The sequence below is a fragment of the Nelumbo nucifera genome, chromosome 4 (genome assembly GCF_055504915.1).
Source record: "Nelumbo nucifera cultivar China Antique chromosome 4, China Antique-T2T, whole genome shotgun sequence".
Taxonomy (NCBI): Eukaryota; Viridiplantae; Streptophyta; class Magnoliopsida; order Proteales; family Nelumbonaceae; genus Nelumbo; species Nelumbo nucifera.
The window spans coordinates 29,676,334-29,702,650 of NC_142652.1; the positions used below are offsets into that span (position 1 = coordinate 29,676,334).

The 26,317-nt window shown below is 34.5% G+C and overlaps 2 protein-coding genes across 4 annotated transcripts; one reads left to right on the forward strand and one right to left on the reverse strand.

Annotated features, from left to right (window-relative positions):
• Window positions 1–8,238: 8,238 nt before the first annotated feature.
• Window positions 8,239–11,674, reverse strand: LOC104613337 (protein DETOXIFICATION 12-like). Its single transcript, XM_010281116.3, has 7 exons — window positions 11,264–11,674; window positions 9,823–10,367; window positions 9,640–9,726; window positions 9,467–9,523; window positions 9,057–9,295; window positions 8,749–8,954; window positions 8,239–8,485 (listed from the first exon to the last, which is right to left on the reverse strand). Exons 1-7 carry the CDS (start codon window positions 11,501–11,503, stop codon window positions 8,423–8,425), a joined length of 1,437 nt encoding a protein of 478 aa, XP_010279418.1. The 5' UTR covers window positions 11,504–11,674; the 3' UTR covers window positions 8,239–8,422.
• Window positions 11,675–21,314: 9,640 nt separating this feature from the next.
• On the forward strand, window positions 21,315–25,473 carry LOC104613338 (protein DETOXIFICATION 16-like). 3 transcript variants are annotated; one of them, XR_016085164.1, is made up of 9 exons: window positions 21,315–21,650; window positions 22,266–22,810; window positions 22,987–23,073; window positions 23,201–23,257; window positions 23,373–23,611; window positions 23,701–23,819; window positions 23,996–24,097; window positions 24,320–24,406; window positions 25,143–25,195. XR_016085164.1 is itself a non-coding variant. In XM_010281117.2 (8 exons), exons 1-8 carry the CDS (start codon window positions 21,363–21,365, stop codon window positions 25,200–25,202), a joined length of 1,482 nt encoding a protein of 493 aa, XP_010279419.1. In that variant the 5' UTR covers window positions 21,316–21,362; the 3' UTR covers window positions 25,203–25,473. The 3 variants fall into 3 exon arrangements, 2 of the variants coding, with proteins under 2 accessions (XP_010279419.1, XP_088758592.1); XM_010281117.2 differs by lacking the exon at window positions 23,996–24,097 and having other exon boundaries at window positions 21,316–21,650; window positions 25,143–25,473; XM_088902466.1 differs by lacking the exon at window positions 23,996–24,097 and having other exon boundaries at window positions 21,512–21,650; window positions 22,270–22,810; window positions 25,143–25,473.
• Window positions 25,474–26,317: the final 844 nt, after the last annotated feature.

The following is a 26,317-nucleotide window of genomic DNA, read 5'->3' on the forward strand; positions in this document are numbered from 1 at the left end:
AATTTTCCCTATTCTTATCTTCTATCAATTAATCAAATATTGATTCAATCCAACCCAATCCAATATAAATTCATTACGGATAGACTAGGTCCAATCCAATCCAATAAATACTTTGGACCATTAAGTCTGGACTAGTCCAATTCAATATGTCTTGTTGGTCCGTCCAATCCGGCCAAATTGATTTTGGTTTGGATAGGGTCCAATCCAAAACCAGTCCATTGACACCCCAATTAGTAACTAATACCAATATTCAAAAAATGAACATCGATCGGAAAAAGTTGGAGGTTCATGATCGGAGGTTCAACCAAGGTTTAACCGAAGGTCAAATTATGATGACCTTTTATATATATATATATATATATATATATATATATATATATATATATATATATATATATATATATATATATATTATTCTATTGTTTTTAATATAAAAAATTAAGACTTGAGGCCAAAGGCATTTTCTGATAAAAATAGCGGAGCAAAGCACCTCCGGCCTCTTGTCATCCCATAGATTGTAAAAAGTTAAAAAAAGATTTAAAGATCGTCCCAATTGGACAATCAAGTGCAAAATTATGGTCTTTGAAAGTTTGTATTTATGATTTTTTTAAAACTAGGAATAATTCACTAGTTTTTTTTACTAGACTAGCTAGTCTAGGCCCAACTCTAAGAATTGGGCCCAAAGCCAAGCCTGACTTGAGCCCAATATCAAGCTTGAACTATCCAACTTATGCCTAACCCATACTAGAATTTTATGCACTTAGGTTGGGCTCAATTGGGCAATCAATCCACACTAAAAATTGGCATACATGTATGCGTATATGTATGCATGTATATATGTAGGCCTGTAGGGTTTAATAAAAAGATTATGCTTATGCATGCAAATGTGTCTATATATGCATATATACATGTATATAATCAGGTTGGGCTCTAGTAGGATAAGGTCGGGTTGAGTTCGAGCTACCTAAGGGTTAGCTCCCTATCCCCACAGTGCTCCCCACTCCCTATGATTTCTTTTATAATGTAAATCATGTTGTTTTTATTTTTTATTTTATTTAAAAATTAGAATAAATTAGTTAAAATTTACAATCCTATTAAAAAAGATTCAAATATATTCAAACATCGACCTAACAATGTCTTTCAAACATAGGTTCTTGCTCAGTTTGGAGGGAGGGGAATGGACAGATGTACAAAGCCAGTTATAATATATTTTTCTCATAGAGAAAATAACATCAACACAGCAAACATTCTTTTCTCGTAATGCCCAGATACCACCCAAGTTTCTATTCAGGTTTAAAAAACCAAAGAACATAGCTAGTAGAAGCAGCAAATGTACTAAGACTACTATAATGAATATATTTATTAGAAAAACTCTACCACATCAGTGCTACTTAGGAGTTGGTGTTTATTATGCATGAAATTACTGTTTGGTTTCAAAGTTTATCAAATAAACATTTAAAAACAGAAAAATATTGGATTTAAGTGCATTAATATTGGGGGAAACTTCAAATTCTGGTTTCTTCCAACCCAACGTTTATTGAAATGAAATGCTGACTTGGCGCATTGAAAGCTAAGGTGTAAGATAACTTTACGGGGTGTTATTTGAAACACCCAACCAACCAGCAAAAAATAATGATGTCGATGTTCATTTTTCAATAAAACATTTATCCGAGAAACACGGTAGGGAAATTTATACAATGTTTGTTCCCTACTTTTTCCTTCGAACCAAACACAGCCTAAAGTTCCATACCATCATCTTCACGGGAGCATAATGCTGTGAAATCTTTGCTGGATGGGACCTTCCAACAGTTGATCAATCATCTTACTTTTGTGACGGCAGTCAATCATGCTTACTTAAAACCTTTAAGTTTCTCTTTCACTGGCAAAGCTTTCTAAACAAATTGAAAGCTAGAGGAGAGTGTGATCACTTAGCGATGAGGGAGCAGATAGCACAGATGGTGAGCAAATTGAGTAAGTACTTCGAATTTTATTTTCGACTTTGTCCCTTATAAAATACCCCTAGTATATCCTTGAAAAATATTAAAAATAACTTTTGATAGAATTGTTAGAATATTTATTAAATGCTCACATTGCTGTGTCTATTAGATCCAGATTCCTTACTGATGCCCCTAAAGCTGAGTTGGGAAATGATGCTAATGGAGTTTAAATTCCGGTTCAGGGTAAATTTACACTCTGGTTCATTTTTGTTTGTATTTGGCAACATTACATTTATGTATTGATAAATAACAGACCAATGCATATTGACATTGACAGTAAGATAAGTACATCAATAAAAAGAAATAAATTCTTTTGATAAAAAAAAGAAGCATATGCTTTATTGGAATTCATGTTTGCATCCATTACAGCTAAAAGTTTGTTTGGTAAAAAAATAAATTTGTCAGTGCAAAACTAACCCAGTTTTGCAATTTATATAAACCATTTTACACTCTACATATTTGCATTCACACTTATTTATGCAACCATTCTGCAGTAACAAGAACCCTGCCAATTCTCCATAAGGCTCCATTTGGGAAGAATGCAAATGCTAGTTCAGTGCGTATATGCACTCTGGTTCAATTTTGTAGTGTTTGGCAAAAATACTTTTGTGCATTAACAATGACAGAAAAATACAGTTTTCCGAGACATGTTTGTACCCAAAATGAAAGGGAATTTTACATCAAAAAAATCAATGTACATTTGCACTAAAAATTGATAAAAAAAGACATATTTCTGCCTTGCGATTCTAGTCTAGAGATGGCAATTTCACCCATCCCCGTGGGGCCCTACTCTGCCCCACCCCGATCAGGGTGGGTTTTGACCATTGATCAAGGTTCGGGGAAAACCTAAAACTCTAGGGTTAGGGGCAGTATTTGTCCACCCTGTCCCAACTATATTATAAAACATAATTTATATATATATAATTATTAATATATGCTAATATATATTATATGATATTATATTATAATATTATAATATTATGTTACATAATTTAAAATAATTCTAGGTAGGCTTCAAAAAAATAAAAAATTAATAAGTATACAAGTAAGAATGACCGGGGCGGGTGGGGAATTTGAATTTGGGGTCAGGTACGGGGCAGGCAAAACCTGACCCCACCCCACCCCGTTGCCATTCCTATTCTTGTCTGCATCCATTACAACTAAAACTCGTTTGAAAAAAGTAAATTTAACATTGCAAAACTAAACCAACTTTGCATTTGTATGACTAGAGTGTACTCCACATGTTTGCATTTGCACTTTATTTGAGCTCTTCCCAAACAAGGCCTAAGTGAAAAATGCAGTTGTAACGTGTTGTGAGGAGGAACTTGTGAGAGGAAAGCCAAACGCTTTCGAGGGTGGGGTGATTTTAGGATCCCTCCTCCCCCAAGGCCCACCTATCACTAAGACTGCATTTGGAAAGAGTGCAAATGCAAACATATAAAGTGCAAAGTTGGTTTAGCTTTGCATTGACAAAATTAACTTTCTTGCCAAATGATTTTTTAGTTGTAATGGATGCAAATATGAATTCTAATATTGAAATATACCTTTTTAACATTGATCAAATTGAATTCAAATGTTTACATCCTTTATATGTAAAAATCCTATCATTTTAGGTGCAAAACACGCCTTGGAAGTTGTGTTTGCACTCTTCCCAAATGCAGCCTAAAGGGGTGTTTGGTACAACGGTGTTGCAGAGCTATAATGTTTTGGGTTGATCAATACAAATTTGTATGAAAGATTTTTCTACCTTAAAACATTTTGAAGTGATCAATATAAATTGCTATTTCTATCTAAAATATCAAATTACAAATACATTTTTCTAATGACAATCATGTAAGATGTGGCAATAATATTTCTCACAAATTTATATTTTTGATCAACCCAAGCAAGACCCAACGGCATTACAATGCCACCGTACTAAACACCCCCTAACTTATGTTTTTTCATTGGAGCGACTGCCAATGCACAAAGACCCATAATTAGGTATAGTTGGCCGACTAGGGCTGCAAAAATTATTCAGTGGGGGTCCAACATCACCACCTAGCCCGTCCGCTTTAATCCCATCGGTAGTTATATCTTTATTACTTATAAAAGTGTGAATAAGGTATTGGCTTTTACAATTTTTCTTTACTAAAATACCCCTTTTCTTGAATTTGGTTCACCTTCATTGTAAGGGCAGAAAATGTAATTAAAATAATACTATTAAATATATTCAATTACCTCTCATTAAGTCTCACATTTAAGTCATTAAATAAATCACATCCTCTCTAATTGAATCCAACATTAATACTTTTTTTCTCACTATTAAATTCTACTAATAAATCTGTACACAAATACACAATAATTATTAATACAATGAAAATTGATATTTTAAAATAAACCTATAAATGAAATCATATTTTTCCATCTAGGTGGTGGGTAAGTAGTTCAACCATTTGTATCAAATGGATAATTCCATGATGTCATAAATAAATAATAAAAATTTAGAAATACACAAAATACAAAAATATAGAAAATAAGAAAATTATGAAAAAAATGGACACAATTACATTATTATATATTTGTCATATTAAAAAAATTAAGTATGATAGGATAGGCGTAATTTTATTAATAATTGACACTGAATATAAAACTTAAAACCGATGGGAAATGAAGCAATTTTCCTATCTAGAGGGTGGGTTAGTAGTTCAACCTTTCAAGTCAAATGGGTTAATTCATGATGTATAATTAAAAATAAAATTCTTAAAATAGAATAATACAAAAAATACAAAACAATTTTGGGCACATCTAATATAGGGGTGAGCATAATTCGATTAAAACCAAACTGCAAATTTTGGTTAATCCGGTTTTTAGAATTAGAAATTCGATTGACCGAATAAACTAAACTTTTGTATATCATATGCAATATATAATATATAGTATATAATATTATTTATATATTAATATATAATATAATGAAATGTGCTTTGATAATATATATTATATATTATATGTTGTAATGTATATAATATAGTATATACATTATTAAAATTTGGTTTTAATCGAAATAAGTAAAAGCCAATTGAAAATTTTGGTTTTTCTATTTTTCGGTTTTGATTTGGTTTTTATTTTTTAATTTGGTTTTAAAAATTTTCAATTTATTCGGTTCATTTTTTAATTGAATAAACTGAATGCTCACCCCTTCATCTATAATATTATATCTTAATCATATAAACAAAAAATAAATATGATGAATAATAATTATTTTATTAATGATATAAATTAAATGAAAATTTTAAAACCAGCTTGAAAATGAAACCATTTTCATATCTAGATGGTAGGCCAACGATCTAATCTTCCAAGTAAAATGGGTCAATCTATGATCTCTAACTAAGTAATAAATATTAAAAAATATATAGAATCTCAAAGAAAAATATAAGCTTTGTATAAAGCATTTTTTATACAGTTCTAATGTTATATATTCATAATATTAAATATGAAATTAAAAATTACTTTTATTAATGGTGAAAATGGAATACAAGATTTAAGTAGAAAATGCAACTAAAATAATACTATTAAGTGCATTCAATTATTACCTCTCATCAAGTTTCACATTTAAGTCATTAAATAAATCACATTCTCATCCTCTTTCATTCAATCCAACATTTATACTTTTGTTTCTCATCATTAAATTCCACTAATAAATCAATACACAATAGTTATTAATTAATATAATGAGATTTTATATTTTTAAAATAAACCTAGAAATGAAATCATATTTTTCCATCTATTTGGTGAGTAAATAGTTCAACCATTTGGGTCAAATGGATAATTCCATGATGTCATAAATAAATAATAAAAATTTAGAAATATAAAATATAAAAATATGGAAAATAAAGAAATTTTGAAAATTTTGGACACATTTCTATTATTATATATTTTTCATATTAAAAAATAAGTATGATAAAATAGATATAATTTTATTAATGATGAACACAGAACATAGAACTTAAAATTGATGGGAAATGAAACAATTTTCCTATTTAGGGGGCAGATTAGTAGTTCAACCTTTCAGATCAAATGGGTTAACTCATGATGTATAATTAGAAATAAAAATTTTAAAATAGAATAACACAAAAAATATGAAACAATTTTGGGCACATCTATAATATTATATATTAATCATATAAATAAAAAATTAAGTATGATGAATAATAATTATTTTATTAGTGATATAAATTAAATGAAAATTTTAAAACCAGTTTGAAAATGAAGCCAATTTCATATCTAGATGGTAGGCTAACGATCTAATCTTCTAGGTCAAATGGGTCAATCTATGATGTCATAACTAAGAAATAAATATTAAAAAATATATAGAAATTCAAAGAAAAATATAAGCTTTGTATAAAGCACTTTGATACAATTCTAATGTTATATATTCATAATATTAAACAAAAATAAATGTGAAAATAAAAATTTCTTTTATTAATGATGAAAATAGAATACAAGATTTAAAATCAACCAAAAAAGAAAAATGATTTTTTTCATCCAAGTAGTGGATTAGTGGTTCAATTGTCCATATCAAATGGATCTAACACATGATGTTATAATTAAATAATAAAATACACAAAATGAGAATTATATATTCATCATACAAAAAAAAAAGTGTGACATATGAGAATTATTTTCATTAATGATGGAAATGGGATAAAAATTAGGAAAAAAAAATATAGCATTAATGTCTAACATATGACTCCACTAACTATGTCAAAAGGTTCCATGATATGACCCCAATCTTGAATTGGGTGGTCGGCTAATCAATCTAATAAATTGATTTGACCCCAATATTAAAAACCAATATCAAACAATATATTGGAATTGCATTTCCTCTTGTTAAATGAGTATTTTTATTATGTCATAAATTAAATAATAAAAAACAAAAATATAGAATTTTTTATAAATTTTATGGAAAATTTTGAACATGTATTAATATTATCTTCATATAAACAAAAATGCATTTGAAAAAATGAGAATTGTTGTTAATAAAAATAGAAATAGCTAAAATACCAAGAAAAAAAAAACAAATTAATGTATTGACCATAGCCCATTTTCCTGGTTAAATAGGTTAGTGATTCTACCGGTAAAGACCTCATTTGGTTCTTGACCAAGTCAATGGTTTTTTTGTAATAAATTAATTTAAGTTAAAACATACTAAAAAAATACGTCCAATTAACAAACCAATAAATTCAATTCTATGGTTAGGTCATTGAATTAAATACAATATATATACCGATTCCTTAAAGAGAGTAAAGACCATGGAACCATATCCAAAAGAATTGAAACCAAGACCCAACTCGCCTGTAATTTCGGAGGTTCCTGCCGACCTGTTCACAGTTTTCGTGGTTTTAAGTCCCAGAGAAAATTATCGGTTTGCCTTTTGCTGTTTTGCATATTAATTTTGGTATCAAATAACCATTATTAGGTTAACCGTGAGGGTGTAAATAGTCTATAAACCAACTTCACTCTGATGCATTAAAAATTGTCATATGAGATCATATTGCAATGTAAGGGTGTCAATGAACCGGTTTTGGATGATGGACCAACAAGACATATTGGATTGGACCAATCTGGTCCAAAATATTTATTAGATTAGATTGGATCTGATCTGTCTATAACAAGTTTATATTGGATTGGGTTGAATTAAGGGAGACCAAATCAGCCCCCCACAAAGTCCCACAGCACATCTCCGCCATGTATTGGGAACATCTCCCGATGATAACATCATCATTCTTGGTATTATCATTGGGAGATGTTCTCAATACATGGCCGGGATGTGCTATGGAACATTGTGGGGGACAGTCTTGTGGGGGCCTGATTTAAACTCGGATTAAGGCAATATCTGGTCCATTGATATAAGATAAGAATATATGTGTCAATGGACCAGGTTTGGATTGAAACCAATCTAAATCAAAATGAATTTGAACAGATTGGACGGTCTGACATTGAATTGGACCGATCCAAATTGGTCCAAAACATTCAATGGATTGGATTGAACCTGGTCCATTTATAATGGACTCACATTGGACTGGATTGGACCAAATCCAGTCCAATTGACACCCCCTATAATGCAATGTTAGGTGTGCATTCAATCAATTTGTAAGTGGACTGAAATGGTTCATCCTTAATCAGATCGGATTCAAATTCAAATCTGAGAATGTTTTGACTTGTATCAAGTCATTCAATGTAGTGTGACCAAAACAGATTACCTGTGAAAATATTAACATTGTATTAAAAATTAATCCTTACATCACGTTACACACCATGTCACAACCACTAATCAGAATCTTAATGGTTCACGGCTGAGAGAGTACTACTATTCATTCAAAATTGTGTTGAAAGATAGAATTTCAAAAGTTGGAAAATGGTTGATCAGTCATCGTTCTCATTCAATTCAATCCATTCTCTATCGAAAATCTCCCTTCAAATATCCTCTCCTTTGCCTTGATTGCCTGCAAAGGTCAATGCAGAAGATCAAATACTCCATTAAACATTGCATGAACAAAAAACACTCGTAGCTTACATTTGATCTTATAGGCAGGACATGATCAATTGATATCTATGACTTACTTTAACCATTGTATCATTGTACAATTATTCATTTTCACAATGAGTGAATATAGATTTTAGCTGAATTATCTGAAAGAGGTTTTATGTAGAGGGAACTTAGCTTAAGCCATGAACATAACCTCTGCAGGTAAAATAAACTACAGACCTGCTTTTCCCAATTTGTGAAAATTGTAATGAGGGATAGCATAGCTGATTGTAAAGTAGACCCAGTCAGTATTCCAATCCAGAGGCCCTTTCCTCTTAAAGGTGTGCGGAAACCCAAGAAAGCTGCTATTGGAACCCCAGCAAGATAGAAAGCTCCAAGGTTGACATAGGCTCCAATATGCTGCCACCCACATCCTCTAGCAACACCTGAGAACATGTAAAGGGGGCACTGAGATAACACACGAGGGGAGTCCCAAAATCTTTGTCCAAGTGCTGATTGAATATTATTCCAGAGCTGAAAAAACTTACCTGAAAGAACCCCCTGTAGGCTATCCATGACAACTGACATTGAGATCAGAGGGGCCATTCCTTTTACATAATTTACTACTTCCTTCTCATTGCTGTAAGCATAACTCCAAATGTACCGCCCAGCATAGAGGGATGTGCTTAAGATAGTTGTCTCTGTTAGTGAGAGAAACATCACAGCACAAACAGCGGTACGAGCTGCTTGTGGGTTCCCAGCTCCTAATTCGTTTGAAACTCGAGTGCTACAGAATAGAAGATGTGGTCTTTTATCAATATCAGAATACAAGCATCAAACTTACATATGCACATGTAGATTCAGATCAAGAATACCCATGAATCATACATATGCAGCCATGGGTATCTGATTATTAACCAAGTATAATGCATATAAGAAGGGAAGTTTCAGAACAAACCTGGCAGCAGCACCAACTCCATAGGGAATGGTGTAGAGCAAGGAAATGGTGGTGAGGCTGTTCACAAAGACAATGAAAAATTAAATGTCTTATACAATAAATATTAATAAAGCAAGTGCTCTTTAGAATCAAATCTCAAGACCCAAATCCCAATCTTTCTTTCAAAACCATACCATACAGAGAGCACTGAAGTTTCAAGTTCTGGATTTGGCAACAGCCCAGACAGCAAGACAAGCAGCTCAAATGACCACCATTCCAGACTATAATCATCAAAAGAAAGGGGCCGGCCCATTAGAAAAGAGAAGAAACTGAGAATCAAAGTAAATCAATATCCCAAAGAGAGTAAGTAAATGTACCAAATCATCACAGCTGAAGGGACAGCAAGGCGGACGAACTCTCCTATGCCTCGGAATGCTTCCATGGATAGTGGCACCCGGGTTTTCCCACATGAAGAAGAGAACTTCATGTACAACACAAGGAAGATCACATTCAACCAATATGATATACTGATTGCCAATGCAGCCCCAACGTTGCCTAACCCCGACCTAAATACTAAAGTCCAACAGAGAGGAATGTGGAGAAGTAGAGTTACAAAAGAACTCAAGAGCATGGGAAGAAGCATACTCTGAGCCTGAAAATATCTGATCAAAGGTTGAAGAGTGGCATAAGCGAATAGTGCAGGGATGAGCCAGATTGTATATTTACCAGCTTCCCTTGAGATTGCAGGGTCTTGACCGATGAGAGATAGTAATTTTCCCATTGAGACCCATATGAGAGAGAGGGGGACACAAACCAAGTTGAGAGACAGAATGGCTCCATAAGTATGACTTCCGAGCTTTCTATATTGCTGTGCACCATAGGCTTGTCCACATAGAGTCTCCAATGCACTTGCCATTCCAAGCTGCACATCAAGTACAACACTCTGTTAGTTGCCATTTTCCAAGTACTCAAACTTCAAAAGAAGTTCAGCCCAGACTCGCCATTGTTGTAGATTATTGACTCAGAACCAGTTTGGTGAAACTCTAGTACTAGACAGTCAGAGCGTAGGACGAGAGCCATGAGTAACCCAGCAAGTTCAGGCCTCACTGGGTGCTCAAACAGTCAAACTGGACCAGCCTGCACCCGGGCGGCCATGCCCAGATCAATTGAGTGGACTTTCCACAACCTCAAATTCGGCTTAATTGCAATAGAAAGGGTCGTTATATGACAATACAAGCCAGTGGGATAATGTGTGTTGTAGATTCCAATCAAACATGAGAAAAGTTCCCTTGTGTGAGGGACCCATTACCATGATAACTAAATACAGCTTCCTGCGACCAGCATTCCCTGTTCTCCTCCTAAAGCTTTCAGCCTTTTCCACTGTTCTCACACAAATTGAAAGCAAACAAGCTTTCCACGTTTCCATAAACTTGACTTTAACCTACACTAAAGTTTACACTTTACAGTGTTTGGCGTCATTGGTTCGATGGTTCCGATCGATTGAGCTGAATCCAACGGGCCCGGATTAGGAAAATGCTTCCCAAAAGTATCAAACCAGTGACCAGAAGTAAGAATAAAGCAGAGACTAGCGACAAGTTGCTTTTGCTTTTGCTTTTGCTATTGCAGCCGCCAAAGTACTCGCGCTACCCTATTTCCACTACTGGTCGATGATGGGGACCTAATGGCCATTGAGATCCCGTGGTCCCACCACGATACCAACCCAAAACCCTCTGTGGAAACTGGGAACACCAAGAGTGAATTGGTGCGATTGGAAAAGCTACTAACACTTTATCGTAAGATAAAAAGGAGACTACTTACCAGAAGACTGAAGCCGGTGACGCCAGTGAGGGAGCTGGCGATGGCGGCGCTAGAGAGCGCGAGTTCACCGAGATGACCAACCATCATCACCGATATGACTTGCAGCAAGTACTGAGACACGGTCACCGCCACCATCGGCCCTGCTATGAAGCCTACCCGCTTCACTTCTTCCACAAAAACACCCCATCTCAATACCTCTCCTCTGTCTCCTCTCTCTTTCGCCAACAAACCCTCTTCCATGCTCTCTCTCTCTCTCTCTCTCCCCCCTCCCCCCACACTCGAATCAGAGTCTGTGAGGTTGCATCGCCTCTAGATGATCTACAGGTAAGAGAGAAAAAAATGATAGTGAGAAGAGCGGCAGAGGAGAAGTCCAACCGGGATTTTCATTCTTTAAATTACTTTTGTTTTCTTATTATTAAACAGCCATAATTTTTTACCAGAAATCGTAAGACCAAGGGACCCACCTACCGATAAAATAGTTAAAACAAAAAAAAGGAAAAATAATAATATCATTGAGAAATGTTTTCAATAGACGGCGAAGATGTGTTGTGGGACGTTGTGGGGCGCCCCCAGGCGCAACACTGACTACATGGGTTGGATTTTGATTCGACCTGCTTGGGGTTAAGCACTTTGCTTTTGGACAATACACGTGGGTGGTTGTGCACTCGCGGAGCAGACGCGTTATCTTGGGCCTCGGGCACGGGCAATACACATACATTGACGGTCTGCGTTAAGTGTGGTTCCTGGAAGGTGATATATTGAATCTGGGTACAATGAGCAGTTCATATTTTGCCACGTGTAACAAAGTGGAATTGTTTGGACAACCACTCAATGGATCCCACCATGGATATTGGGTTTTTGCTTCATTCATCTAGATTTAGATCTTTGGGGTCCAATGGATTGTAACTTGTAATACAATTTCATTTGAACTAGTATAAATGTATTGGCGCCTTGGCGGTGTATTAAATTTCAATCTTAATACAGTTTCATTTTAACTAGTATAAATGTATTGGTGGTGTATTAGATTTTAATTTTATTTTGGATTTGAATTTTATTTGTTTTAGATTTTATTTTATTTTGGGCTTTTTATATAACATGAATGAAAATTGGTAGGTGTGGATTGATTTATATCATATCTTGTAGTAGGGATAAATCTATACTATATATCATTGTTTATATTGTTTTGAACAATGGATAAAAATGTGTTGATTGAAACTGTGCTAAGGGCATTTCACATCACATTTATTGATTTCCTATATCTCATATATAACTTGTGAGATAATTTATACACAGTCCATCATGAATGAAAATTTCTTATATTTTAAGTTTAAAATAATTTAAAATTATAATACAAAATAATTATAAATAAAAATAAAACATCAATACATGATTACCAACAAATATGAAAAACCATTTATCATATATATCAAATATTAGAGGATAAAATGTATAGAATATAAATTTATGTAATAATATAAAATAATTTTTATCAATAAAAAATGATAAATTATTCAAAAAGTGAAAATAAATGAATGTGGCTGAGACAATGTAATTTTAGTGCATTGCACCAAACTGTATCCATGGGTTACCCATACCATAGACCGATCCCAAGCATGATATTTTGCTATGTGAATCATCCCTCCCGGCGGACAAGAATGGTCCACACCAAACCGAACACATGCCATCCATGGGATAATTATGGAACCGAATAACATCTTCATTTGTATTGTAAATGAACAAAACAAGGTAAACAATAAAACAAAAATAATCCATATAATTTGCATTCAGTTTTTTTTTCTATGGTTGCATGGAAATTATCCCAATGCAACCAAGTTTCCATTTTCTTTCCTATTCTCAAATCACCAAATGTTTGGGACTATTCACTTTTGAATAAGTTGTAGGCCCTCTAATAAAGTTCTTTTCCATGGATATCACTTACTCTTAGGGGGCGTTCTTTTTTTGGATTGGAGAGGGGGGAAGTTGGTCAATGGGATTTTGGTTCCCATAGGGGGAAATTGCCAACACTTGAATGGGACAAAAATGCCCCTTTCAATAATGAATTTCTGTCTAAAATGGCCATTGCCATATTTACCTGAGAAATAAAAGAATATGGGTAAATGCACTTACCTAGGTAAGTGTTTCCTAGGAAAAACTTACCTAGGTAAGTAACTTACCGAAAAACGAATGGGGCCTTAAGTGGATGTGTAATTTTCCCATGTTGGGGTGGGGGTGTGAAGTTGACAAAAGTAACTCTAATTCCAATAATAAATTTTTATGAGTAAAAATGTCATTATATACTTTCCTTGGGAATCAAAAGAACATGAAAAAGTGCACATTCCCAATAAACACTTTACCTAAATAAGTGCACTCACCTCCAAGTAAATGGCTTCCTAAAAAATAAGGGAAATTGTCTAAAACTCACCCTGAGCTTTCAGCATTCCTCTTAAACTCATCACAAATTTTCAAAGTATCTAAAACTCACCATGTCACCAACTTAACGTTAAACAAACTAATGGGTGTTAATATATTACCATTTTAACCTTCATAAAAATATAAAATATATACATATATTTTAATAATTAGACATGAAAAAAAGGAAAAAGTTCAAAAAAACAATTTAAAATATAAAACGCATAAAAACACAAAAATTTCAAAAATATATAAAAATTGCAAACAAAATAAAAAATATTTTCAAATTATAGAAACTATAAAAATTGAAAAACAAAATCAGAAAATAAAAATTCTAGAAAAAACCCCAAAATTTATAGAAAAATACAAAAAATTGCAAATAAATAACAAAAAATACAGGAAAATTTATAGATTGTAGAAAAGAGAAAATGTAAAAAAACAGAAATTATAAAAAAAAACACTAAAAATGCAAAAAACACATGAAAGTTGAAAACTGAAAAAGACCATTTTCCTCTAACTTGCCATCCAAGAGTAATTTGGTCATGAAAATTGTTATTTATGCTGATGTGGACACCTCTGTTAAGAAGCATTAACGGTGCACTAACGGAAGGTAAGCTTTGAAAAATAAAAACTTACTGACATGGTGAGTTTTAGACATTTTGAAAAGTTGTGGTGAGTTTAAGAGAAATGCTGAAAATTCATGGTGAGTTTTAGACAATTTCCCAAAAAATAAATAAGGCCTTAAACTACAAGAGATGTTCTTGATGTGGCATGGTTGTGTGAATGTGGCCAACAATGTATTGCGGTCAACAAATCTAGACTCGAATCTAGCCTTTTTTGTATAGGGAATTTTGAGTTCAAATCTGCGCCCCACAGCACTTCCCGACCTTTTACTGGGAACATCTCTTGATGATAAATACGGGGATGATGAGACATCATCGAAAGATGTTCCCAATACAAGGTTGGGATGTACTGTGGGGCATTGTGGGGTGCCCCTTTCTGGGGCGTAGATGTAAACTCGAGAATTCCTACCTTTCAAGTAAGTATGCTCTTGATAATGATCCGATAGTTGAGATGATCACTCGGCATCACTCTAATTATAAAGGTGTGGGATCAAACCCACATAATCTATAGGCTCTTCGTGGTAGAGGTGTTCATGGGTCGGGTTGGGTCAGTTTATTGGGGTTTTTCCAACCGACCGACCTAGTCGGGTTACCTAAGGTGGAAACCGAAACCGACCCGACCTGGTCGGGTTACCTAAGGTGGAAATCGAAACCGACCCACTGATAGGCCAAACCGACCTGGTCGGTTTGAGTCAGGTTGGGTCGGTTTCGGTTTTGCTCCTGTACAAAAGGACACCTAATTGAATTCTAATTGTAATTGCCTAATGGGTTGCCTATTTGGTGTAAAAGATTATAGAAAGTTAGAAACTATGATAAATTGCTTATACTAATTGTAATTGCCTAATCGGTTTCGGTTTTTCTATTGTTTAAATTAAATTAGTCCTTTAAATTTTTGGAAAACTGCAAAAAAACAATCAATTAATCGATTGGTTGTTTCAGTTCTTTGGTTTTTCAATTTTTATTATAATGTAAATTTCATATCTCTTGTCTCCATATAAGATATGAAAAATACCATAAAATGATCGATTTGGTACAGTAAACTGTGGATTTCCAAAAATATAAAGAGAAAGAACATGAAGAGCAGAGAGAAAAAAAATGGTATTGTGTACTTTTTGAAATTAAATGAGAGAAAACAAACTGGGCCAACCAGCTATGTACTATGGTGCTGGTGCTGCACCGCTATGGAGTGTGGAGATTATTATTAGCATTGGCAAGGTGGTGACATATGATGTGTATTGCTCTGATGGAGAGTAGAGGAGAGGAAGAATAGAAATGGAGGTGTTTTGATTTCTTTCTAGAGAGACAGAAGTAGCTCCATTTATAGAGAGACAGAAATATATCAATAATAAAGTAGTCAAGTCGAGTCGATATTTTGATTAGGATAAGATACGATACATATAGTTCATTATGATTGCTCCGATACGATACGTATAACTCATTATGATTAGGATTGTTCGTCGATATTTTGAATTTTGGTTGTACATATAAATAGTCAAGTCGAGCACGATGATATTGGATGCAGGGATGCTAACGGACTGGATCGGATTTGAATCAGCATATATTCAAATCCTATTCGAAACTGTTCATGCTGAATCTGATCCAATCGGATTGATAAGTAAGGATCTGAATTCAAATCCGATCGAGAAATCTGATTTTTTGATCTGATTTGTTTTCTTTAAAAATTAATAAATTATTTAAAAAATAAAATATACCAATTTAAATAAAGTAAAACAAAAATATAAGTATTTTTAATTATTTTCATTGTATATATACATGCTTTTTATAAAAAAAAAAAATAATCATGGTTTTTGAACCGTCGTTGATCCGGATGGTTGGACTGTTTGGCCTGGGAACCATCAAGGCAATCGATTCTGTTTTACCCCAAACCCGATCCCTGACTTAAAACCGTTGAATCAGTCAATGGCCCATTGATCCGGACGGTTGAATTGTCGACCCGTTCAATGGTTTTTGGTCATTTTTTATTTTTTTAATTTTATTGTCAGAATGAGCCGTTCATTCGAATCGAATAGTCGAACCGTCAACCTGAAAATAGGTGACTAGAACGATTCTATTTCTAGGTCGTTTTTTAAAACCATGAAATAAATAATATAACAATTTACAAAAATACAATATAAATAATATATTTACAAATAAATATATAACATATATCGGATTAGATTTTCTCGGATCGGATGAAGATAATCTATGATCCGAAGATCCGAATTCGATGAAATAGGGTCGGATATCCGATCCATTGCACCCCTAATTGGATGTGTATCCTGAATAAGTAAATTAGTTATATGATAGTTAATCATTTTTTAGTTTAGTCAATTGCATTTGGTTTTTGGATTTTTCATGAACAACCCTACCTAATGTAATTCGTAATAGCAATAAAGAAAGTACGATGTTGATATAAAGGAACTTGTTTTTCTCATTGTATCTATTGTACGATGACTGGAGTAACCCATTAGTGGAACCATTTTGGTGGTGCTAGGGGTGTAAATGGATCGCATTATGATCCCATCCGATATCTGATTTTATTTTATCAAATTTGGATCACCTTTGGTTGGATTTTTGGATTGGGTCAGATTTGAGTCATCTTTATCAGATTCAAGAAGATTTGATCCGATGTGTTATATATTTATATATAAAATATATATATGTTATTTATTTATTTATCTATAAATATATTATTTATATTGTGTTTTTATAAATTTATTACATTATTTATTTTTTATAAAAAACATGTTTATATAATGAAAATAATTAAAAAAATACCTGTATTTTTTGTTTTTTTCTGTATTTAAATTGATATATTTTATTTCTTTTTAAAAATTTATTAATTTTTAAAGAAAATAAGTTGGATCAAATCAGATCTAAAAATCCGATAAGATTCGAATTCATATCAAGTTCTATCAGATCTGATCGGATCTTTCAGATTGAATCCGACATAAACAATATCGAATCAGATTCAAATATACCCTGATTAGAATTCGATGTAATACGTTTACATCCGTACGTGATGCTGATTAAGAACAACCCTCGATGACTACATGAACCCAATTCTGGGTTTTCTTCTTGACAATTATAAATGATTATTTTAAATGAATAAATGTGATGGATTCATTATGTCATGATTCAGGAATATATGTCACGTGTCATTTATATATATTGCCTGTGGCCATGAGCAACGATTTTTTTGTTTTTAAAACTAAGGGCCCCTTTAGTTTACGGGAATAGGGGTTTGAAATCGGATTCGAATGGAGACATTCCGATTCCTGTTTCGTAACTATCGTTGGGTCATTTGGGTGGAATTGGAATATCATTTCCATTCCTAATGGAATGACTTCTCCCTTTGAATTTTAAAGAAACTATAGCAATAGATTTCTGATTCTGATTCTAATTACAAACCAAACAGACCCTAAATTTTAAATCTAAATAACATCTTCCTCTCTCTCTATTCTTTGCGTGTGTCGTGTGAAGAGTCTTTAATTTCTCTCAATTTGATCATCTTATTTAATGATCAATTTCTGTGATGCTTGAGACAGAGAACAAGATTTCAAAACTCAATTATTACTCATAAAACGACAAACTTGACTTTATCCAATTCAATAAAACGACAAAGAAAGTGATTGGTTAAGGTTTATTTGTTCTTTCCTTCTTATCTACACTTCTTAGTTCTTACACTAAAATTATAGTTTAACAAAATCACAATGAGGATGCTCTATCAGTGAATTTTAGAGATTTCTTTTTCTTCTTCCTCTTTTTGTTCTATCTGTAGTTGAAACGGTCAGAGTAATTTACACTCACTGCCGTGTGGCTGTTTTCCTTCAAATGTTTGAAGTTTCATTAGGTTCCGGGTGGTCGGCCGGAAAACCCGGGTATGGTCATCTGACTTGTTTTGTTTCACCCGAAATTGATTTTTGCAAAATAAAACTGTTGATTTGATCAATAAATTATTGACTTAGGTGGTTGAACCGTTGAATTATCAACTTGAATAATAGTTTTAATTGTTTATTTATTTATTTATTATTTTTTTAGCAGAATGAATTATCCATCTGAACCAGGCAGTTGGACCATTCCACCTGAGAACCGATTCCATAATGGTTCTTGCCCGGTCCGGTTTTAAAAGCCTTGATATAAACAGTTTCTACCTTAAATCTGATTATTAGACTATCAAACATGGCATAAAGGCAACTTCATTTGTTTTTGTTGCCTTGGAAATAGCTACAATGAATGTAGAGGTGTCATGCATGTGTTTCCAAAATGAAATAGTTGTCAATTCAACTAACAGCTGTAACCATCTTTATGCTAATTCGGTCTAATTTATTTGCAGTGCAATAGGAGCGCAAATTCTGATTCACTTCTGTTTCAAGTTCACTTTGTTTTGTTAATTCTAATTTGTTTGCAATGCAGATCATGTAAATAAAACCGAAGGGAAAAGTGTAGCGAAATTTCACTTTTTTCATATGCATCAGTACAGGTGCAAATGCAATTAATTGCAAATAAAGGTCATCATCATTTGGTTTCTGTTAGGTTTCTGTCCTGTTTTCATATATGACGTGATAATTGAGAACACTACCTTCTACCTCCTAGTGTGCATGAAGACAATTTCATTTGGGTCTGTCTCTTATAAATAGTTATAAGGGTACAAATTGACAAATTGTACTTTTATTATTTAGATATTATCTTGTGGTACCTTTAAGTTTTCAGATAATTGTCTAAAACCTCCCTTGTCATTAATTTTCTGCCACATTCCATTTACATGTGACATCACGTGAGTGGTAATTATTTTAAAATTCCTAAAATACCCTTATTGTTTATGGTTGTTGTTGGAAGTTGCAGCAATGGCGATGATTTTGGTATCGTCGTTGCAGGCTACGGCAGCCACACGGTTGTTGGTGCTAGAGTTGATCCTCTTTCCTTCCAACCCAGAACTGGCCTCTCTCTCTCTCTCTGCAACGAACATTCTCGGAAGACGATGATGCCGGTGGTAGTTCTCTGTTTATTGTCAAGAGATGAAGATGAAGGAAGGAGAAGCAAAGGAAGAAGGAGAATGAGAAGAAAACTTGGTCGTTTGTATCCGAGTGTGTGGAGGGGTCCGCTGCTACTGCAACTTGTAGCAACAGTGATGAAACAAGGGTGAGAGAGAATGGGGGAGAGAGAGAGAGAAAGAGAGAACGAAGGGGAGGAAGAGACAAAGAGAGGGAAGGATGTCGAGAGGGAGAGAGAACAAAGGGAATGAAGGGGAGAGAGGGAGAACGAAGGGGAGGAAGAGAGAAAAAGAGGGAGGGAGCCCTTCGCCGGTGGCTGTCACCCTTGTTTCATCATCATCGATGATCCACCAAATCAATGCTGAACAGTAGCGTGATGTTGATCTTTAAAGTCCCTAGACGATCCGGCATCTGGGGATTATTCATTGCAGCTCGATCCACAAGGATCCCCATAATTATTTCAGAGGCGGAGGGGAGGTCTGAGAACGGAGAAAGAAAGAGAGAGAGACCAAAGGCGGAGGGGGAGGTCTGAGAATGGAGAGAGATTAGAGGGGGACAGTGAAATAGGAGATGAAATTTGAGGAATAGTGGAAGATAAATTCAACATTTTGTTTTCTTCCGTTAGCACTTAACAGCAATGTTAATTGTTAGAAAACTCAAAGGGTACCGCAAGACAATATCTATACAATAAGGGTACAGTATCAATTTCGTGAACAGTAGGGGTAGTTTAAGATATTTACCCCTAGCTATAATGGGTTTAGAGATGTGATGATGCATCCATTTTATCATGGTTTTCAAAACCGGACTGGACCGAAAGGTCAGACCGGAAAAACTGGGAACCGGTCAGGTGACGGGTTCCGTTTTACCCCAAAACCTTTATTTCGCCAAAAATCATTGATTTGATCAACAAATCGTTGACCTAGGCAGTCGAACTGTTCAAACCATTCAACAGTTTGACCATTTTTTATTTTTTTTGTCAGAATGGACTCTCCGTTAAATTCAAACAGTTAGACTATTCAACCTAAGAAGTGGACCCTGACTCGTTCGTTGTCTGGCTCAATTTTAAAAACCTTGCATTTTATAGACTCAATTCTTATAGTTAATGTTTATCTTAGGCTCTTAAAGATTCAGTTCTTATAAACTACTAATATTAGTATATTACTTTTATAAATACCTTGAATGAATAGAATAGGTCATTGAGACCTTCCTTTTACTTCTTCTCGTTCTCTCTGTCTTAATATTTCAGCCTATCATTAGAAGTTCAATGAATTAATTTCAATAATCTAATTATCTGAACTTATTTAGTTATTTATTTTATCATCTAATCCTCCTTCCAATTATATCAGGTCGGCAACATGAATCATATTTTACCATTCCTTAACGTCTTCCCATGAATGATAAATGGGATATTCTCAATAAATGAAAAGTGAGATATTCCCAATGTACGATTATAATATCTGGTGAATAGACTTATGGGTAATAATCCGAACTTGTTTGGGAGGCCTGAAGTGCAGCAGCTTCAGCTGGACCAGTTTAGCCCTCCCAAATGGGCCCTTGTTTACATAACTCATGTATCCCCATTTCATTGAAGGGTCCCAAAGGGAGTGATTTGGATATCAGTCCTATAGCATAGACGTGGCCCATTGACAGCCCTACATTTTCTTCACGCTTAAAAACATGTGGCCTCTGAAGGCAGTAGTCCTGCAGCCAATAACTGAGAGAGACTTAGTATATTGTTAATTTTGTTATTATTCAATTAGAATCCATCCAAGGTCTAAAAGAGCAATAAATCAATTATACTGAGTCTGTCTCAAAGCCCCAGGACCCATCTTTTGATTTTAGTTTATTTTTTATTTTTTTGAACATAATGCGACATTTACACTTATTTGGTCCAAATAAGCACGAATCGCTAGGGACCGCTTCTTCCAAATAATATATGAAGCTTTCTTGTCCTACCTTCTTATGGTCACATGGGGTCCCTATCTACTAATGTGGACAGGTTTAATTTATATTCTTCACTGAGTCCATTATATTCGAAAAGAAAACACAAATCGAAAACAAAGAAGAGAAGGAATGGAGGAGAAAGGAAAACAAGCTCTCCAATCTCCTCTAATTCCCAATCAGGAGGAAATAAGCATTGAGTTTAGTGGAGAAATGAGTCAAGCAAGCGGCTGGACAGAAGAGGTTGTTGCAGAAGTGAAGAAGCAAGTAGGGTTAGCAGGGCCTCTGATAGCAGTTAGCCTGTTACAGTACTGTTTGCAAATGATTTCGATCATGTTTGTGGGTCATCTCGGAGAGCTTGCTCTCTCTGGTGCATCCATGGCTACATCCTTTGCATCAGTGACCGGTTTTGATTTGTTGGTAAGTCGGCTCTTTCTCTCGTTGTGATTATCCTTATTGAAACCATGCTAAAAGCACTTCTTGGAATTAGTGTTCTTCCTGTAATTGATATAATAAATTGATTATCAATATGAACCACAACCACAAGTTGCAGAATTTAGATTGCTAAGAATATGCACTATCCATATCACAATTCACATGCAAGTGGGGACTGGAGTGGGCCTATAAATGGAAATGCCTTTGGGCCCAGCCTTCTCAAGTCTTGGGTTAGCCTTGGACATCTGGTGGGCTGGGATGGGCACTTGGGCAGTATAAGGCGACTTCGGATCTTCCACAAAACACTACCCCTGTGCATTGGGAACATCTCCCCATGCATAATAACATGTAAGAGCATAAGATGTTCCCATGTGTGGTTGCGATCTCATGTGGGTAGGTATAAGGTATCTAAGCCCCATCAGAACTCAAGAGAGGCCTGGGGGCTATGGGGCCTTATGGGATGGGCTGAGAGCACAAGGTGTCTAGGCCCCATCAAACCTCAATAGAGCCCTCTCTCTCTCTCTCTCTCTCTCTATCTATGTATACACTACACACTTGTTTCATCTTATAAATTTGTATGTGTTTCTGTATCTATGATAGTTAGGAATGGGAAGTGCATTGGAGACACTATGTGGGCAAGCATATGGAGCAAAACAGTATCATATGCTAGGAGTTCATACGCAGAGGGCAATGTTGATCCTCTTAGTTATAAGCATTCCTCTTGCCTTCATCTGGTCCTACACAAGCCACATTCTTATAACCCTTGGCCAAGATGTCGAAATAGCGATCGAAGCAGGAAAGTTCATTCTCTGGATGATCCCAAGCCTTTTTGCCTATGGTCTCCTTCAATGCATTATCAGATTTTTACAAACCCAAAACATTGTCTTTCCTATGATGATCTGTTCTTTAATCACAGCTACTCTCCACATCCTTATTTGTTGGATTCTAGTGCTTAAAATCGGCCTTGGCAACAGAGGTGCAGCCTTGGCAAACACCATCTCTTATTGGAACAATGTGCTATTGTTAGTGCTTTATGTTAACTTCTCTCCTACTTGTATGAAGACGTGGACAGGCTTTTCAAAAGAAGCCTTGCATGATATTCTCGATTTTCTAAAGCTAGCTATTCCTTCAGCAATTATGATTTGGTATCTCTCTCTCTCTCTAGAATTTAGACTCAGCCTTTTGCATTCGCGCCAGTGCAAATGAAATTTGTACTGCAAACAAACTGGTCAAACTTTAATGATTTTATTTTTTTCTTTCAATTTTATTGGGATTTTTTATTTTGATGATTTTCATATCTTTATCTTATGAGTTGATACAGCTTTGAATATTGGTCCTTTGAGATGGTGGTTCTACTATCTGGTCTTCTTCCTAATCCAAAGCTAGAGACGTCTGTTCTATCTATAAGGTACATAGTACTTAAATTCTTCTAATTCTCCCAATGTTTTTATATAAGGCTTCTGATTTCTATTCAACTTTTCTCTAAATTTAAACAAGAATTAAGTATACATTAGCCACATTTAATTGTTTTACAGCCTTAACACATGTTGGATGGTCTATATGATCTCTGTTGGTCTTGGTGGTGCTATAAGGTTAGATTGCATTGCACATATTCAAATTTGCACTCTCTGGCACTGAACCTCTAACAAGTTCTTCAGTTCTTATACCATTTTATCATCTTTTGATTTTTTTTTTCACCCTTTCTAGTACAAGAGTTTCAAATGAATTGGGGGCCGGGCGCCCACGTGGCGCGCGTCTAGCAATATATGTTGTGTCTGCTATTGCCTTGACTGAGGGTCTTATAATAGCAACAGCTACCATCTCTGTACGTGGTGTTTGGGGCAGATTGTACAGCAATGAAGAAGAAGTGATCAGTTATGTGGCAAATATGATGCCATTGCTTGCATTGTCTGACTTCTTGGATGGAATTCAATGTGTGCTCTCAGGTTTGAACAACTTCCAATTGACTTTGTTCATTGGGTTCTTCTACAAAATGAGTTTTCTAAATAAGCATCTGATCTGCTTGCATCTATAGGGGCTGCTAGAGGGTGTGGTTGGCAAAATATTTGTGCATGGGTGAACCTTGGGGCTTACTATGTTGCGGGAATTCCTTCAGCTATAGTCTTTGCTTTTGTCTTACATGTTGGAGGAAAGGTGAGTCATTTTTTATTTTGCGTTTTGTAATCCAGGCTGTGTTTGGCATGCTTTCAAATAATTTATGAATTTTGTGATTCCAAGAATGACTTTTAAGTTTGAATTTATGATAATTGTTTGAATTAATCCTTTTTTTCCTGGGCTCAGAATTCATTCTAAGAATTGATTCTTTGAAGGTAAAAAGTTTAGCTTCAAAAACAAGCAATAGGCTCAAAGCCATTCTTCAAATAGTGATTCTTTGGAGTAACTTTTAACCAATCATAGCCTCAGTTTCCTAGGTTTGTGCATGCTGAATCTTCTTGTGACAATAATTTATGTTCACTTGGAAGGAAAAGAAAATCTATATGGTAATGCTTATTTTCATTAGCATTGAGCAAGTACTGAAAGAGCAGAAAATTAACCAAAGTAATTAGTTATCAAGTTTACTAGATAATTTTAATTTGCTCAGTTTATGAGACATTTTATCCTAATTAAATTGCTGTTAAAATTGTTATGATTAGGGGCTTTGGATGGGAATCATTTGTGCTCTTTCTGTGCAAGTTGTGATGCTTCTTATCATAATTCTATGCACTAATTGGGACAAAGAGGTAAGCAATTTCTCTGTGAAACTCATGAATCACTTCCTATACAGGCCCAGGGCTGTCAATGGACTTTGAAGCCTGACCTCCTTATACTGGTCCAGGATTCAGGCTTGTTATCTTACTAGACTAGCTTGCACCTGCTTAACAAAGGGCCATTGAGTTATTATGCATGGTTGCATGATGCAAATAGTCTGGCTTCTGGCTTAATGCATAAAGAGTGTTCAGGGCCTAAGGCCAAGGCTGGATAACTGAAAGCAACAGGACTCAAACCCAAGCCCAAGGCTAAATGCATAAGGTCCCTGAAGGTAGAACAGCCTTGATATCTTGAACCCACTTATCAGGGAGCAACAGTTGTCCCAATATGGCCAAAAGGGAGTGATCAAAGGACATGCTTTAAGTCAAATTTATATGTAAATTTCAAAGTACAGTAATGCCAGAAAGCAATTAGGCTGGTAGCAGATCCTTAGGCTATGTTTGGTTTGAAGGAAAAGGTAGGGAAAGGAAAGGAAAGGAAAGGAAAGGAAGGGAAACATGTACAAACCTTGTATAGGTTCCCCTGCCTTTCCCTTCCTTTCTCTACCTTTTCCTTCAAACCAAACAGAGCCTTAATGTATGTTTATACCCTTACAACTCTTGTGCCCTACCAAAGCTGTTTAATCACTATTCACATACTTCATTTCCATATTTCTTCCTTTTCTTCTTCAACTTTGTCATGTCATCAATCCTTTCCTTTTCCTTTCAGGCAAGCAAAGCTGAAGCTAGGGTTTACAGCTATGGCAATAACACTGACGTGGCATCATAAATTTGCCTTCTATTTATGGGCATCAAGGACTGGGTTAGATCCTGGTTCTTTGTTATCATTTGTAAAGCCTTTGAAATGCATACAAAGGTTCCATCTAGTAACATTTTTAGTAATGGATACAATGGGCAAGGTTTTTGTAAGAAATTCCCAAACAATTGGAATTGTAAGATTATGCTGAATTAGCTAACAATCAGAAGCACAATTGATGTTTTATACAAAATACATTCATGATGACTCTATTATCAACACAGGCATTCAAATTAGAAGGCAATTCTGGTTAGATTTGATCAAGCTAGGGTCAAGCTGAAGAGTTGAATGTTCAATATGTACTACCTATAAACAATCCATTGCAACTGAGGTGTCGTTTCCATTTCCTTCTTAATGGAAAATTGAATCTAATCACTCTTTCATAAGAATATGGGGCATCTATAACACCTATGCACATTTAGGCTATGTTTGGTTTTATAGAAATTAAGAGAGAAACAGAGTTGAGAAAAATTATTAAGGAATTTCACAACATATGTTAAGAACTTCCTCTCAACTTTCTGTTTCTCTCACATTTTTTACCAAACCAAACATAGCCTTATGTATGTATGAATTAGTAAATTTATGTTTTTTGAAAGGGTAAAATAAAAAAAAAAACATTCCCTGAGGTTTCACTTTAACAAAATCCTCTCCTCTAGTTTTGAAAAAACCTGCAAATTACCTCCCTTCTCATTGTCCCGATAACAGAAATTCAGAATTTACAAAATTATCCTTACTACTGGTTAGGACATCTTTCTAAAATTCTACATAATCCGGAATGTCAGATTTGCCCTTCTAGGCTTCACTCAACTTGACAAATTTATAGGGTAAAATTATTTTAATTAGGTTCGATTTCGGTTCAGTATTTATAAAAATCCGAAGTTATCAGTTCAGTTCCGGTTAACCACTATAGAAAACTAGATTCTATACATTTTATATATATTTATGTATATTATATATTATAAATTAATAAATATGCATTATATATAAATATATATACATATATTTATAATTTATAATATATTATATATTATTTATTATTTAAAATATAATATTTTATATATATTACTATTTTTATTATATATTTATAT

Bases quoted from the DNA above. Each gene is read 5' to 3' on its own strand.
- LOC104613337 (XM_010281116.3), bottom strand. From the start codon at position 11,503: ATGGAAGAGGGTTTGTTGGCGAAAGAGAGAGGAGACAGAGGAGAGGTA. The intron at 9,524-9,639 runs GTATGGTTTTGA...CTTTGTGAACAG, and splicing joins ACTTCAGTGCTCTCTGTATG to CCTCACCACCATTTCCTTGC. The intron at 8,955-9,056 runs GTAAGTTTTTTC...ACATGTTCTCAG, and splicing joins CCTACAGGGGGTTCTTTCAG to GTGTTGCTAGAGGATGTGGG.
- LOC104613338 (XM_010281117.2), top strand. From the start codon at position 21,363: ATGGAGGAGAAAGGAAAACAAGCTCTCCAATCTCCTCTAATTCCCAAT. The intron at 22,811-22,986 runs GTATCTCTCTCT...GAGTTGATACAG, and splicing joins CCTTCAGCAATTATGATTTG to CTTTGAATATTGGTCCTTTG. The intron at 23,612-23,700 runs GTTTGAACAACT...TTGCATCTATAG, and splicing joins AATTCAATGTGTGCTCTCAG to GGGCTGCTAGAGGGTGTGGT.